Below are 14,101 nucleotides of genomic sequence, written 5' to 3'. Positions count from 1 at the left end.
AAGAATCCAATGAAACTGGATCACATCATATGAAATCTAGTTTAAAACTAAATACTCATAAAAAACACGAATATTAACAAACTTATTCGGAAACCGTCAGCTATTAATAAAAAGATTCATAAAACATAAGATTTGCAATAAAAAATTTTGAAAATATACAAAGTCCAGTAAACAAATCCATTATAGTGCAGTGCAGTAGTTGCTATAGAATTATATCATAGATATGTACTACGGATGATGTAATCGTAGTTACATCAACATCGTGAAAACTTAAAGAAGAAGAAAAAGAAAAAAAAAGGAAAAAAAAACTGAAGTGATTTCTAAACGAACGAGATAATCGCAATGCCATTCCTTTTCCTGAAGGAACCCTGAGGAGGTCTTTCCCAACAATTTTTTAATGGCTTCTCTTGTAACAACTAAGTAATATATGCAACAAGCGATTTAATTACTATTTTTGATATATAAAATGTATAAAAAAATTAGATGAGTTGAGAAAACACCGATTATCTGAACCACATCGAGAGAGGCTATGGACTCACTTTTGAACAGCAATTAACATAATCAGCCGTTTGTTTTTCTTTTTGTTTTGGTATGCAAGAAAAACTTACACGCCTCTCGACAGCTAATTAGAAATTAAAATATTCGCCTCAATTAGATAACAAGCCACAGACAACTTTCACACCAATGAATTTCTGATGAATGGATTCAACTTGCATATCTTCGATAAACAGGTATTAATGCAATCTTTTTTCTCCTTTTCATTAACACAATCGGACGGGACGCTTAACAGTCTTTTAAGGAGGCATTACACCTTCTAGCTAGAGCTAAACAAGAAAGAAGAAACCTTTCTTTTCCAGGTGAAAACCATATCAAAGCATTTATCATCAATTTATCGAAGAACTTCTATTTCCTTTTACATTGCGTTTAAAAATAGATATGCTGTTTGATATTCAAGCCGATTATTTAAATTTAAAACATAAAATTATTAGATTATTATTATTATTAAAGAAAAGATAACTCAAGCAGCGTACGACTAGATCAGTAGAATTCGCGTGGTATTCAGCCACAACGGCTAAGAAGTTAATGGTAACAACAGCTTCAAATACAATTGAAAATTTTACCCCAATACATTCTAATCGATCTCTGATATGCCTATGAAACCTATAAAAAAAAATTAAAAAAACCGGATCGGGCCATTTTTGCTATCAATTTCCATATAACATAATCTTAAAAAAAAACTATCAAGTGAAAAACAAGTAACGATATTCATTATTACTCGACCAAAGGTATTTCAATCTGGTAACTGAATCTAGAAAACGGAGGGAAAGTGTATTATAAAGCCCTTCTATATAAAAGTTCTTACTAAAAACCTGCCCTATATGACAGTAAAAACTTATCGGGTCATGACAGAATTTGAACGCATAAATTTACTCTGCTATTCTTCTTCCTGTCTCTCTCCACACATATATGACTCACAGATATTTATTTAGTATCAAAATGTATATATCAGAGAATCGTACAAAGAAATTAATTAAAATGCATTACCGAGATGTCAAAAATTGTACTCTAATCTAGTAACGATCGCATTCCTGCTGATGAAGCAGAGCAAATAAAAAGTAAGAGCAAATCATCTGTTAGCGATATTACTAATTGAATTAGATCTTGATTTCTAATAATAGGAAAAATCATTGTTTGTTTTTCTTTCATTTGCATTATTTAAAGGAACAAACATGGCTTCGCTATAATTTGCGTAAATCCATTTGAGAGGAAAAAATTTCATTTATGAGCGCAATTACTGAACATCATTGCTTTGCTTGTTTATTTGTTAAGCAAGCTTGCAAACGCTTGTAAGCGTTCTTTACGCTTTTATATTAAAGACGAACATAGTGGGGGGGAGAAGGTTGAACTGATTTCTCGATAACAACTTTCTCAAGGAAACACGGACAAATCGCGACATTTGATAGACACTACATATTTTTTAAGTTTCTTTAATTTTACTTGCTCTGCTTAACGGCATAGCGACAGAATTTTGAAATAATAGTTTCGGCATAGTTAAGAAATTTACGAAATTTCCCCATTTCTGAAATCCACTTGCAACCGTTTCCAAGCATGATGTTTGGAATTCAATAACCAACATGTTTAACAAGCTTTAACCTTCTATTTTAGTTTTTTGCCACATTGAGAATTTCAATAATAGCATCGCAGAGGAACCGACCGGCATGAGTAAGTTAACGTCGAATCGATCGTTGAACACCTTTTGCAGCCACCAATCTCCGCTTTTGTGTCTGTTTTGATAGACGCAGTCAATAAACTACTATGACTTATTCTCAGGCGGTGAACACAAAAAAAAAAAAAAAGAAGGTAGCAATTTAATCATAGTCCAACAACAGGGAGAGAGAAGAGAGAGTTTAAACAACAATTTCAAATGCATAGAAAAAGAAAATGATAATAAAAAAATGAAAAACAAACAAACTAAAAAGAAAAATCCCATAGAAGCGAATCAAGTCAAAATAGAGATAACCCGCAAGACTCGGGTGCAACATACACAACAATGAAGTTGCACTTTGAACATACACGACGACCACCATGCTGTTATCTGTTTGCAATGCTATAATTGTTGTTGGCTTTTATTTAACAATCGCATAACAACATATATACACATACACTCACTCACCCAAGTTGCTATTGTGCTATGTTGTTTTGCGTTGTTTAAAAACTGTTGTATCTGTTGGTTGATGTTGATATAGACGATGATGACGATGATGGTGGTAGTTGTGGTGGTGGCGTCATAATGGGCCAAGCAACTATCATAACGCTCAACGAAATTATAATAACTCTATTAAGGATTGAAGATATGTTCATAAATACAGTCAAACGTATATAGCAACAACCACAATAAAAAAAAAAGCGACCACAATAATAATAATAATAATAACAACAACAACAACAACAACAATATCAATAATTCTTTTTGAAAACCTTATTCTTCAACTACAACAAGTTTTGATGTTTAAGTTTTGTTTCAATTGTTTAAAGCTTACATATGGTCCTCATATATACATAACATGCAGTGCACTTGTATCGGGAAAAGGATTGTGGCAACTGTAATAATAACAGCAGCAACAACAACGACAACAACAACAATAACAACAATAACAACAATAACAATAGCAATAGCAACAGCAGCAACAAAAAGGAACAAACCCATTGAAGAAGTGCATTTCATAAGTACTTCAAACATTGAAAGAAAACGACTTGATGCTTAGGCAGAAGAGTAAAGAAAACAGACCGACTTGAAATGCAAACATAGCACTGTGGTGGCAATAAATAGGTGTAGGCAACAAGAATAACAACAATAAGAAAAGCTACGACAACAATAATAACAAAAAGAGTAAGCAATCAATATGAGTGAGACCCTCCGTCATCATGATTGCCCGCTAAACATTTTCTTTTTCATATTTTAAAATGGGATTCCTTTACCCTTCTCGATGGTTGCATTACTTTTGCTCGAACGACATATAAGTTGCGAGTGCGCGAGGTTTTCGACTTTAAATATTATTATACCGCCACCTCATCATAAAGTTCTCAGATATTTTTCTTTTTATACAATTTGTGTAGTGTGTAGTTTTTAATGTTGTTGTAGTTATGCTTTATTTATTGTTGTTTCTTTTTATGAAGTGGCGCGCGGTTATGCTCACGATTTTTCATAATAATTTTTTTTTTCCTTTTCACCAAAACCAAAAAACAATAAGTAAAAGAGCGCTCAGTGGTTTTAGTGCGAATCTTAGGTGCCTGACACAGAATTCAAAACAACTCGCTTTTAATTTCATCGTCCGGTATGTTTCCATATACGGTAAATACGAAAGTTGTTCATTTTTATATTGGCTACGATTTACGAGGCAGATGTATTATTGCTATGAGTATTCTTTCTCACAAATAATTTTCGCAAAATTTTTACTTAATTACCGATCGGCTCGTAAGCAATTGCAAGGAATGATAACGAACTTGTAGTAGTAAGAGTTATTGAAAATTAAGATATTTAACTGCATAGCGATATACATGATTAAAAGATTTTTCTACCTTAAAAATTTAACTTTTTAAAAACCTTTGTAGGCAGTGTAATAAATGTAATACGAGAAGTACACGCCAGGCAGATAAGTGACTAAATATATCGTATTATCCCAAGAAGACACTTTTTTCCATCATATGTGCTGCAAATCATTTGTCAAACTTAACAAGCTTTCTAAGCCGATACTTGTAGAAATTATATATAAAATATTCATTTTTTTTTTTTTTTTTTTTTCTCTCTTTGCTCTCGCAATTATTAGCATTTTTTATGCTCACATTAATATATTAGTTAAAGTAGTAGTTGGATCTGTGCTTACTTGCATACGCTTACTTGCATAGACGTGAATATGGTGGCAATTTCAAAATACACTATGAGTTAGGCTACCACCAGCACTATCACCTCCACCGGGGTGGTCTTTTAAGTGGTCGAGTATGAAACACACGAACAAACCCAGAGGGAAAAAGTAAAACAAAAACAGAACAAGGCAAAAAAAAAAGAATGATCAGCCATTCACTTCATTCAAATTCATTAACAAGAACAGTTTATCGCATCATTTATTAGAAGATTTAAGTGAACTAACTGTAACATAGAGAATACGTTGTTCAGATAGAGAGAGAATGTGTTGTTTTTTTTTTTTTTTTTTGGTTGAAAAGCAATCACAATGTATTCAAAAATACAAATTCAACAAAATCTCAGTCAGAAAGTCTACCATTTTTCAGGAAATTTAATATGCAAGCAAATAAAATTCTAAAAAAAAAAAAAAAAAAATTCTTCTTACTGAGTGACATGAGTGAAATGAAAAAGGTCATCAACAAAAAGTTCAACAAAAAGAGATAAACTGTTTTTTACATTCGACCGATCATACACTCGGTCTAATGAAAAATATTGAGATTAGATATATCAGTGTTGCGTCCCATCTTGATTTCAAACCGAATAATATATCAATTCTGTTAGTTTTCGCAACAATTCCACAACTATGAGGCTACAGTTCACATTTTAAGAAAACTGTGGCGATCATCCTCATTATTGTCTCTCTCTTATATATTGTACTGCCGTTATTGCATAATAAATGGTCATCTTGATGTTACTTCTAAGAATCTATATGTTACGGCAAAGCCATAAATAACTGCGCAAAACATTTGTTCAACAAGAGAAACTAGAGTCGTATATTTTGACAGATTTATTGGGAATCCTCGAATTAGATTTGGATTGATGCATTCAAACGCAAGAAACCTATCCTTATCCTTATCCATAAGATCATTTACACATACAAGACTGGATGTGCCTATGACAAGGTAACTATTCCGTTGTAAATACTTTATGTTTTAAATATGAAAAATTTACGCTTTTGCGCCCTAATCATGATTGAATTTATTCCGTCATCACTTGATAATTTTCTATTTTACATCGATACCTTAGATTTCAGTATTTCATGTTTTCAATCTTTTTAATCAATAATGTTCACTTAATATAACATATTTTATAATAATATCAACAGGTTGAGCTGTAAAATGCTCAAAGTTCAAATGACTTAAATTATGACTAAAACAAAAAAGAAGAAACCTGGACACAAAAATGATGAAAAATTTCAATCAAAAAATTACATTTTTAATTGACAGCATGATTAAGCGCATACAATATATAAATATAAAGAAAATATTTCCATTTTTTTTCAATTTGTTTATAAAGCGCAGTCTACGATCGATCGTAAAAATAGTAGAAACAATGTAGACGCAATATCAAGATTGCCTTATGTATCAAATTAAAATATTAAATAATTTTATTAAAAATAATAATTGGTTAAGAAAAAGAGTTTAAATATAACTAGCAGAGGTACAAACCAAAAGCATTAACAGAGTTCCATGAAACCAAGTCCTCTAAGTTCCGGAAGTAAATATGGCTTAAGTATAACTATTCTAGAATTTTGTTAAAAATTTTATTATAAACAAATAATTTTTTCTATTATACTTAAGCCGGGATTTCCCAAATTCAAACTAAAGGAAAGAAGAATAGCAGAGGGAGGGATGGAGAAAAGAAGGGCAGAAGAAAGTAAGCATATCACATGGGAGACTGAATATAAATCTTTTGATTGTTCGCATATGTATTTCAGTTCAGCTAAATTACAAAGTCCTTAAGAGTAAAAGCCTAACCTAGTTAGAGCTAAACTGAAAGAGATGTTTAAACTACGAAATGCATATGTAAGCAAGAAGATGATCTAGCTCAACCATATACTCCACTCCACGACTGATATGTGTCAAGTGAGAGTGCACCTCATGAACATTATTTAGTATGTTGGTGGAGCGCAGCTCAATAATAAAAGTTTAAAATTTAGTTTAAGTATGACATCGGCAATGCACGGGTATTAAAACCAGCAGTTTTACTGGAACCAACTGGATCCGATAATGAAATTGGATTATAAGCCTAATGCAGATTTTTACAAAAGTAAAAAAAAAAAATGAGTTGAAAAGTTCATAATTGAACCTGCATTGGCTAAGTTTGAAAAATAAAAATTCCATAAGTAGTTTAGGTAACACACTTAGTTTGGCAATACCTTTATTTTGCTTTCAAAAGTGTGTCTATCACCTGCTTCAACAGAACGGTTCAATGCCACAATTTTTAAAAAATACACGACGGAAGCCCTTCCGGGTCCATCTTACAGCTATACTTTATCGATTTGAACCCTTATGAAACGTCACCTTCAGAGGAATTAACGTACTCCCGTTTAATACGAATACGAATGGGAGGGATTAAAGTTGCTGGGGTTGAAACTAGATGAGAGAACTTAACAAATGTGTTTGAGAATCATAGGACTATTAGGCTTTTCATAACAAAGGAAATGCAGTAACTTGTCTTGCACAATCTGCAAAATCGCTTTGATTTACTAACGCGAGAAAGTTTAATCTTAACTACGTACGTGGAATAACATTCTTGGCTAAATTAAGAGAACATGCTTCTGGTTTAGCATATTCGAGGGAAGAACTACTTTTTTTGTATTTTCTAAACAAGTTACCCTTAGTATACAGGGTGTGAACTTTCCACACTAGAGTAAGACACTAGCACAGATAAGAAAGTGGCAACATTAAGCCATTTGCAAGAGGAGAATACCAAGATCGTGTTCGTCCATATTGAACTGGATCAATCGATTGAGATCGATGTGTATTAAACATTTAAGTAGAGTAAAATCCGCATACTTTGGCTGGTTAGGACTGGTGCTAAATGGACTAGACAAGTTAGTATGGACGACTTTACTGATTTGTACTGATACTTTAAATGGAGAATGTGGATTTTCAGGTAAGATAAAAGGCCGAAGGTCCTTCCATTCACAGAAAACATTAGGTCCAAAGCTCTATTATTGATATTTGGAATAGCATTTCGTTGGAAAAGACCTAACTAACAACTGGCCATTTTGGCAAGTCACCAAGCATGATAAGAAAGACATATTTTTTGTAAGTACTTGTACTCGAGATTTGAGCTTCGCATGGACGCAAACAAAAAAGAACTCAAACCTGCACATATTCGGGTTCAACCAAGTTTCGGTAAATGCTAGCATTGAAAAGTCCCGGTACAAGCAGCTAAGAAAAAAATTGCCACACAATTGAAGTTTAGTCCGTTAGGGTTTTGAAAAATGATAGACAAATAATTATTTCGTTTCTTCAAGCCGTATAAGCTGGAGTCACAACTATTGAGTTTAAGGAGCCTCGTTTTTGCAGGGCCACCCATCAGATTACCCCTTGGAGCTCTTGTTTTTTGGGTAAACACTACCATCTGGCAGAAACGCCCTATATAGATTGATGCCAAAGTGTTCAATGAAGAATAGGATTTTGAAGAACACAATATTCCTCTGCTGAGCTAACTTCAATTTAAAGACCGATACCCTACTAGCGTTAAGGAGGATTGATTGATCAAGAATTCGTGCAATATTGATTTCAGTTTTTCGCAGTCCTTGGTGCATAACCCATATAAACCGAATTTCCAAATTCCCATAAAAAAAATGCCCCCAAGAAAAACTTAATTATAACCTTCATAAACGTTGGAAACGTAATCAGTCAGGGATTCACTCATGCAGTATTGTTTTCATTTGCTCACAGTATTCGATTTTCTTTCTTGATATTATCCTCAGTCGAAATTTCCACATTGTTAAGATGTAACAGAAGAAAATATTTATGTTGTTATTGACAGACGATTTTTCCAAGGTCACATAAATTTTAATTTAGCCAGCTAAGACATTTACCAACTCCGCCAAGAGTGATTTGTAAATGCAGCACATTGTGTACATGAAATTTTCACAGCTATTTATTATTTTAATTTATTTAGATTCTTAAGAATTCAACTACATTCCGTTAAAATCTGTTTAAATGTTTTTTTTATTTTGCAGATTTTCTCTAATCCATTACATCGAAATAATAATTTGGCCATAACAGCTTGAGAGTAGAAACAATTTACAAAAAATGTTTCCTCGTCTGCCCGGACCGATTGGAGCAGACATATTAATGGGTGCCACTACCACCGTCCGTACAGCATTTCCGAATTCACGACTCGATTCGCTTAACAGTCATAATAATAATAATAATAATAATAATAATAATAATAATAATAATAACAATCAACATCCACATAACATACAAGCTGCAACACCAACACCAAACACTGTACAGCAAGGTAATCAACTATTATCGCCGTATGATCCTTCGATAACCGCTGACTTTGATGCGACAGCACCCATTAGTGACGTTGGCACAAATGCAACATCAATTAGAAACTTATTGCCCGCTGCCGAAGAAGATTGGTGGTCGAATGCCATCGAAGAGGATACGTTCGAGTCACCGTTGGCCTTCGATGCCAGCGAGAATGGTCTATGGAATGGACGTTTTGTGCCACCACCACCGCGGCCGCCATTTCTCGATGAGAGCGTAGCCGCTGACGGACTAACCACTTGTGATCTATGCACTTGGGCCTGGCAACGTAATGCCTATTCGTTAGATGGCTCGATAGGTAAGTAGGCGTTCACTGCACCCAATTGAATTGATTAAAAAATGAGCTTTGATTATAAATTTAAAAAAAAAAAAAAAAAACAATAAGTAAATGCATCTAACTAAGCAATAGCTATAGAGTTTCACTTTTTATCATCGATAACAACAAACAGTAACAAAAGCAGGAATAACAAAAGCAAAAACAACAACAACATCAATATAGAATTTATAACCAAATGCTAGAATCTTAGGCCATTGCAAATAATTCAAGCAATAATATATATATATATATATTAAAGAATTCATGTGAGTATATGTTAGTGTGCAAAAGAAACGAAGCGTGTATAGAGTACTGAGTATAGCTAGTGATGTTACGCCAAATAGCCTAGAGGCGGCTTTTGTTTTATCGATTCTTACGATCGATCGAAAATAATTTATCGCTACAATCACTGATGGCGATTTATCATATTCCTTTTTTCTCCTACTTTTTTATCTATGCTTATAACTAACCAACCAGAGAGACAGACATCAAGCGCAATAGCTGTAAAAGATTTACCTTGAGCAGTGCAAATAAAGAGAAGAGAAATAATTTCGTTTAACTTTTTAGGAGATAGGGGGCCAAAGCAAGTGCTATATGTACGTATGTAGTTATTTATACAAAGCAGCTTTAGTAGAGATACTAGTTTAAGGCTCAGCTGCTTAACGAACGTTACTACTATTACGTTACAAATACTATTACTAAAGACAACAAGTATTCACGATATTTTCAATATAACGAAAAACGATTTAATTGAAAAATCTGTCGCTTATCTCTGTGGCAATCGTTAATAAATTGAAACAATAACCAGAGAGCACATGATTCCTCCTGGAAAAATTCCTTAAGAAAAAGAATTATTAAGCCAATGGCATAAAGTTGGAGTAGACAACTACATATCTTTCTTTCTTTTTATTTTTATTATTTTGGCAAAAAACTTATAAAACACTTCGAATAGCTCATTCGATCGGGATGAAAAGAAATAATGAATGAAAGCCAAATTCTGTATTTATCTTAAGCTAAAATGGACTGACTATAACACATCCTGCCTTTTACCTCAGGGAACAGTGAGAATACACTCGATTGTCTAATCTATTTGTAACACTCATAACTATATAGCCAATACATCCCTGAGGCTGACATATACCTCTCATTCCTAAAGAGAAAAATAATACTAACCCGTAGACGACGCCTGTTAAATTTTCAAGTCATGACAATTGGTTTTTTGTACAACTTGCTTTTTGATGGGAACACATATCGTCCCAAACTATACACAATACAATGCAAATAGTAACGTGTCACTGATTTGAAGCGCTGGCAAATTTAGTTGGATCGAAGTGCGAATTGCTAAGTCAAACAGTGAAGTCATTATGAGAACTGAAACATATTTTGAGAATCATTCTATAAATAATCTTTGTTTGGAGGCGCTCGGGAATGAATTGTATCATTTTTGAAAGAAACGGACCGAAATGACCTATGCATCAGGTGTAGGTTTCTTGCGCGACTTAGCCACGCCCGCCCGTCATCCATCTATCCATGAACGTGTCTGCCTGTCGTATCCTGTTAAGGATTACTGGCGACCACAAAAACTAATATTAAACAAGTAAAAGCTTCACGGTTGGACAAGGTCAATTATTAAGTACCCTATGCAATTCTTTACTTATGTTCGTTATAAAATATTAAAATTGCTCATAAATGTATATATATATTGCAAAATGAAAGTATACTTTTCAGGAAAACCGTTATATGTGGTGAGCTAACAGAAAGATACCCATCTAATCCAAAATTGTGCTCATATTGTAGTAACTTTCGCCATGAAATACTAAAAACTGTATCTTTTTTCCGCATAAATTCTTACTTCTCCCTAAAACTGACTCACTGGGGACTAAAAATTGATCCGACTTCATTCAAATTTTTTACTTCCATACATTCTTTCGCAGCAAAATTTCTCGGGAAATATTAAACGATTACAAGTGATCGTGGAAGTGGTCCCATTCTATCGTGTTAGCGTAAAAAATTTCACCTTGGAAACGTTAGCGTGCAACTGGGTTAATATGGGCAGAAATCAAAGAGATAGAAAGGCTTAAATAAATTCAGAAAATGATTCTCTATCGATAGGTATGTAGTAAATGGATGTCTCTTTCACAGATCCTTCTAAGCGTAGCGTACGTTGTCACAAACTTAGCATACCTTTACCATAAATTGTGCAGGTATAAAAACTAAAGCATTATATATAGCATGTATAACTATTTAGTTGATGGCCAGATATTAAGTTTCTTCAGTTGGGCTATTTAAAACTTCAATTGCCAGGTCCAAGTGATCAGCCCATTATGGACGATAAAACTTTACCTACATCCCATAACATACGTTGATGTAAAGAAGATAAAAAATGACGTCAGTGTTAAATATTCATTTCTAAAACAAATAAACCTCGGCAGCTGTGCTACTTACAAATCCGGGAATAAGTGGGCGAGAGGTTAATAAGGCTTAATAATAAGTTTCTGTAACGTTAGTTGTGTGACCGATGCTCGGTCATTGTGATGAACAAGAATTTATTGACAAATGCCAAGCGTTGCCGAGAAATTTCAGCGCATCTCTTCGATGCCTTCATATACTCATTTCTCACGAGATAATTTGAGTAACTAATGATTACCAAACCATTGCTATTTTTTTTTCTTTCTTTTGATGCGCTCTTATTAGACTTTCGGACGATTTGTTAAACTTCGGCGCAATATATGAGTCATTTGTCGTCACATTTTACCAAAGGTAAAGACCATATCGGAACGACGAATTTTTATATTTGCTTTGCATTTATGCGGCATGTATTCAGCAATTTTTAATTAGCTCTTGAGTAGTTTTGACCTGACTAAACCTATCAAGGTTTCTTTGTCGTCAATCTCTGCTTTTTTTTGAGACAAATTATGAATCATACAGTTAGACACTTGTGATCTTTATATATACAGCTGACAATTGCTCATTTTCTAAGATGTTAGTAGTGCAACATAGTAGTAAATGTAAAATTAATATCAAGAAAGGATTCAACGAAATTTTGATCTTTAAAACTGCTGTCAATATGAATATGAATACAAAAAGTACATATGTATTGAACATATGGAAAAAGGTCTGTTTAGATAAAAGTTTAGGAATAATTTACATAGAAACAAAAATGAGCGCAACAAAATTCAAGGCTAACTAATTGGTCACAATGCGAAATAAACTCTTAATAAATTGCTAATCAAATCTACTATGTGTAGTATTCATGTGTTCATCCTACATATATGACTCAAGAAAAGTGGTAACAAAGTTGAGTAACACATCACATCGATATTATTTTAAAAGCAAACTTATATAACCCAAGGTTATATAAAAGATCAATGTAGAAATTGTCTGGGTCAACATAGTGGTACGCCTGCAATATTGTATTTAGAAGAAAAAATTTGACCTCAATATATTTCTTTCTGTAATCGTCAGGACAAGATTTGCACTGCAATTATAAACAAGTAAGAAAATTATATTCATTTGCGATCGAATCCTTTATCCCCATCACCATTATCCTATAAAAGATCGAAAAAAGAAAAATGTGCATCTCGAATAATAATCGGTGGGTGTGGACCACTTTTCTTATATATTTAGAATAATTTTTGGGAAAATTTATGTCTCATATCTGTTGTAGTTTATGAGCAACGAGCAAAAGATGCGGGAAACAAAGTTGTGGTTTTATAGATGTGTGGACTACGTAGGCGTGTTCTTTGAACTTTTTGGGCCATTTTCAAACTCTTACAAACTCTAAAAATCTTTTCTGCGAACGGAAGAATGTGGAGCACGAATTTGCGCCAATGGACAGATAGACGGGCTAATAGATAGGCAGATGGACATATTTAAATCGATTCAAAATTTGACGCTGCTTAAGAATATGTATACTTTGTGGGATGTCTGAAGGTTCCTTCTGGGTGTTGCAACTATTTTTACAAAATGGATATACTTCTCATACTTCGATGATGGGTATAAGAAGTCATATTATATATGTAGCGTTGAAACGTTGCCATTTATATCCCAGAAATCATCTCTTGCAAGCTCTTTATTAAAATGTATCGTTTTCGTTTTACCTTAGAATATCTTGCACTGAATATAATTTCATATATGTATACATATATATATATATATATATATATATATATATATATATACATATTAATTTATTTATTTATATGTGCATATATTATACAACAAATAAGAAAATCATTCATCTACCATCTAAGTTAGCCGAAATGTGAAATTCAAACGAGAATGTATAAAGTAAGGGAGTAGAGGACATTGTGCGTTTGGAAAAAGACATGAGCTCTACGCACATGCAATTAATAGGCTGAGTGAATCGACAATCGGATGAGGATAAGTCAACAGACTCTAGATCGAGTACACATACCTTCACGGCTCTGCTGAATACTTCTCGTTCACACAAGCAGATATGAACAGATTTTTGTTCGTACATCCTTCTCTGAAGCATATAAAATTATTGTATTTTCAATAATTCATGAACTGGTGCCGACTATAAATCCAAGTCGAACATGACTCGCTTTCGTTATCCTATGCATTGCGAATCGTATCTAAGTTGAAAATGTATACACATTGTTAGAAACGTTTTACATCTTTTAAAAGTGACAGTACTGGTCGACAATCAATGCAAGAGAGGGATGAAGCGCAGTTATGCCGCAGCATTATGTTTAATTGTAATAATCTAGTAAAGGAATTTAAATAGGTTTTTGCATTTTAAAAGGCCTAGCAAGTTCCGATTCCGATGTAGAGCAACATATGTGACCATCCTGTGCCAATTCCAGAACAAGTGCATTCAATTTCTTAAAGTCATTAATATCATGTCTCTAGTGTGTCATCAGCTTTTCCGTTTAGAAATTTCTAAAGATCCAAGTGATGAGTTGTGCGTTCAGTTAATAACCTTTAAACAAGAAATTAATAACCCATATATACACACACACACACACACACACACACACACACACACACACACACACA

The 14,101-nt window shown here is 33.4% G+C and overlaps 1 protein-coding gene across 6 annotated transcripts in view; it reads left to right on the top strand.

Moving 5' to 3' along the window:
- Positions 1–14,101, top strand: part of LOC119645051 (homeobox protein 5) — a 151,005-nt gene that overhangs the window by 71,602 nt on the left and 65,302 nt on the right. The window contains exons 1-3 of one of the 6 annotated variants that reach the window (XM_038044862.1): positions 5,841–5,959; positions 6,043–6,118; positions 8,445–9,061. In XM_038044862.1, coding sequence (XP_037900790.1) covers positions 8,518–9,061 — 544 coding nt within the window. In that variant the 5' untranslated portion in view covers positions 5,841–5,959; positions 6,043–6,118; positions 8,445–8,517. Of the gene's footprint in view, positions 1–3,801; positions 3,837–5,128; positions 5,365–5,840; positions 5,960–6,042; positions 6,119–8,444; positions 9,062–14,101 lie in introns of those variants that run through there. The other 5 variants (XM_038044864.1, XM_038044866.1, XM_038044865.1 and 2 more) reach the window with 5 other exon arrangements.

The sequence above is a fragment of the Glossina fuscipes genome, unplaced genomic scaffold (genome assembly GCF_014805625.2).
Source record: "Glossina fuscipes isolate IAEA_lab_2018 unplaced genomic scaffold, Yale_Gfus_2 1, whole genome shotgun sequence".
NCBI lineage: Eukaryota > Metazoa > Arthropoda > Insecta > Diptera > Glossinidae > Glossina > Glossina fuscipes.
The sequence above is the reverse complement of the archived record's forward strand: the minus strand, read 5'-3'. Positions and strand labels throughout refer to the sequence as shown.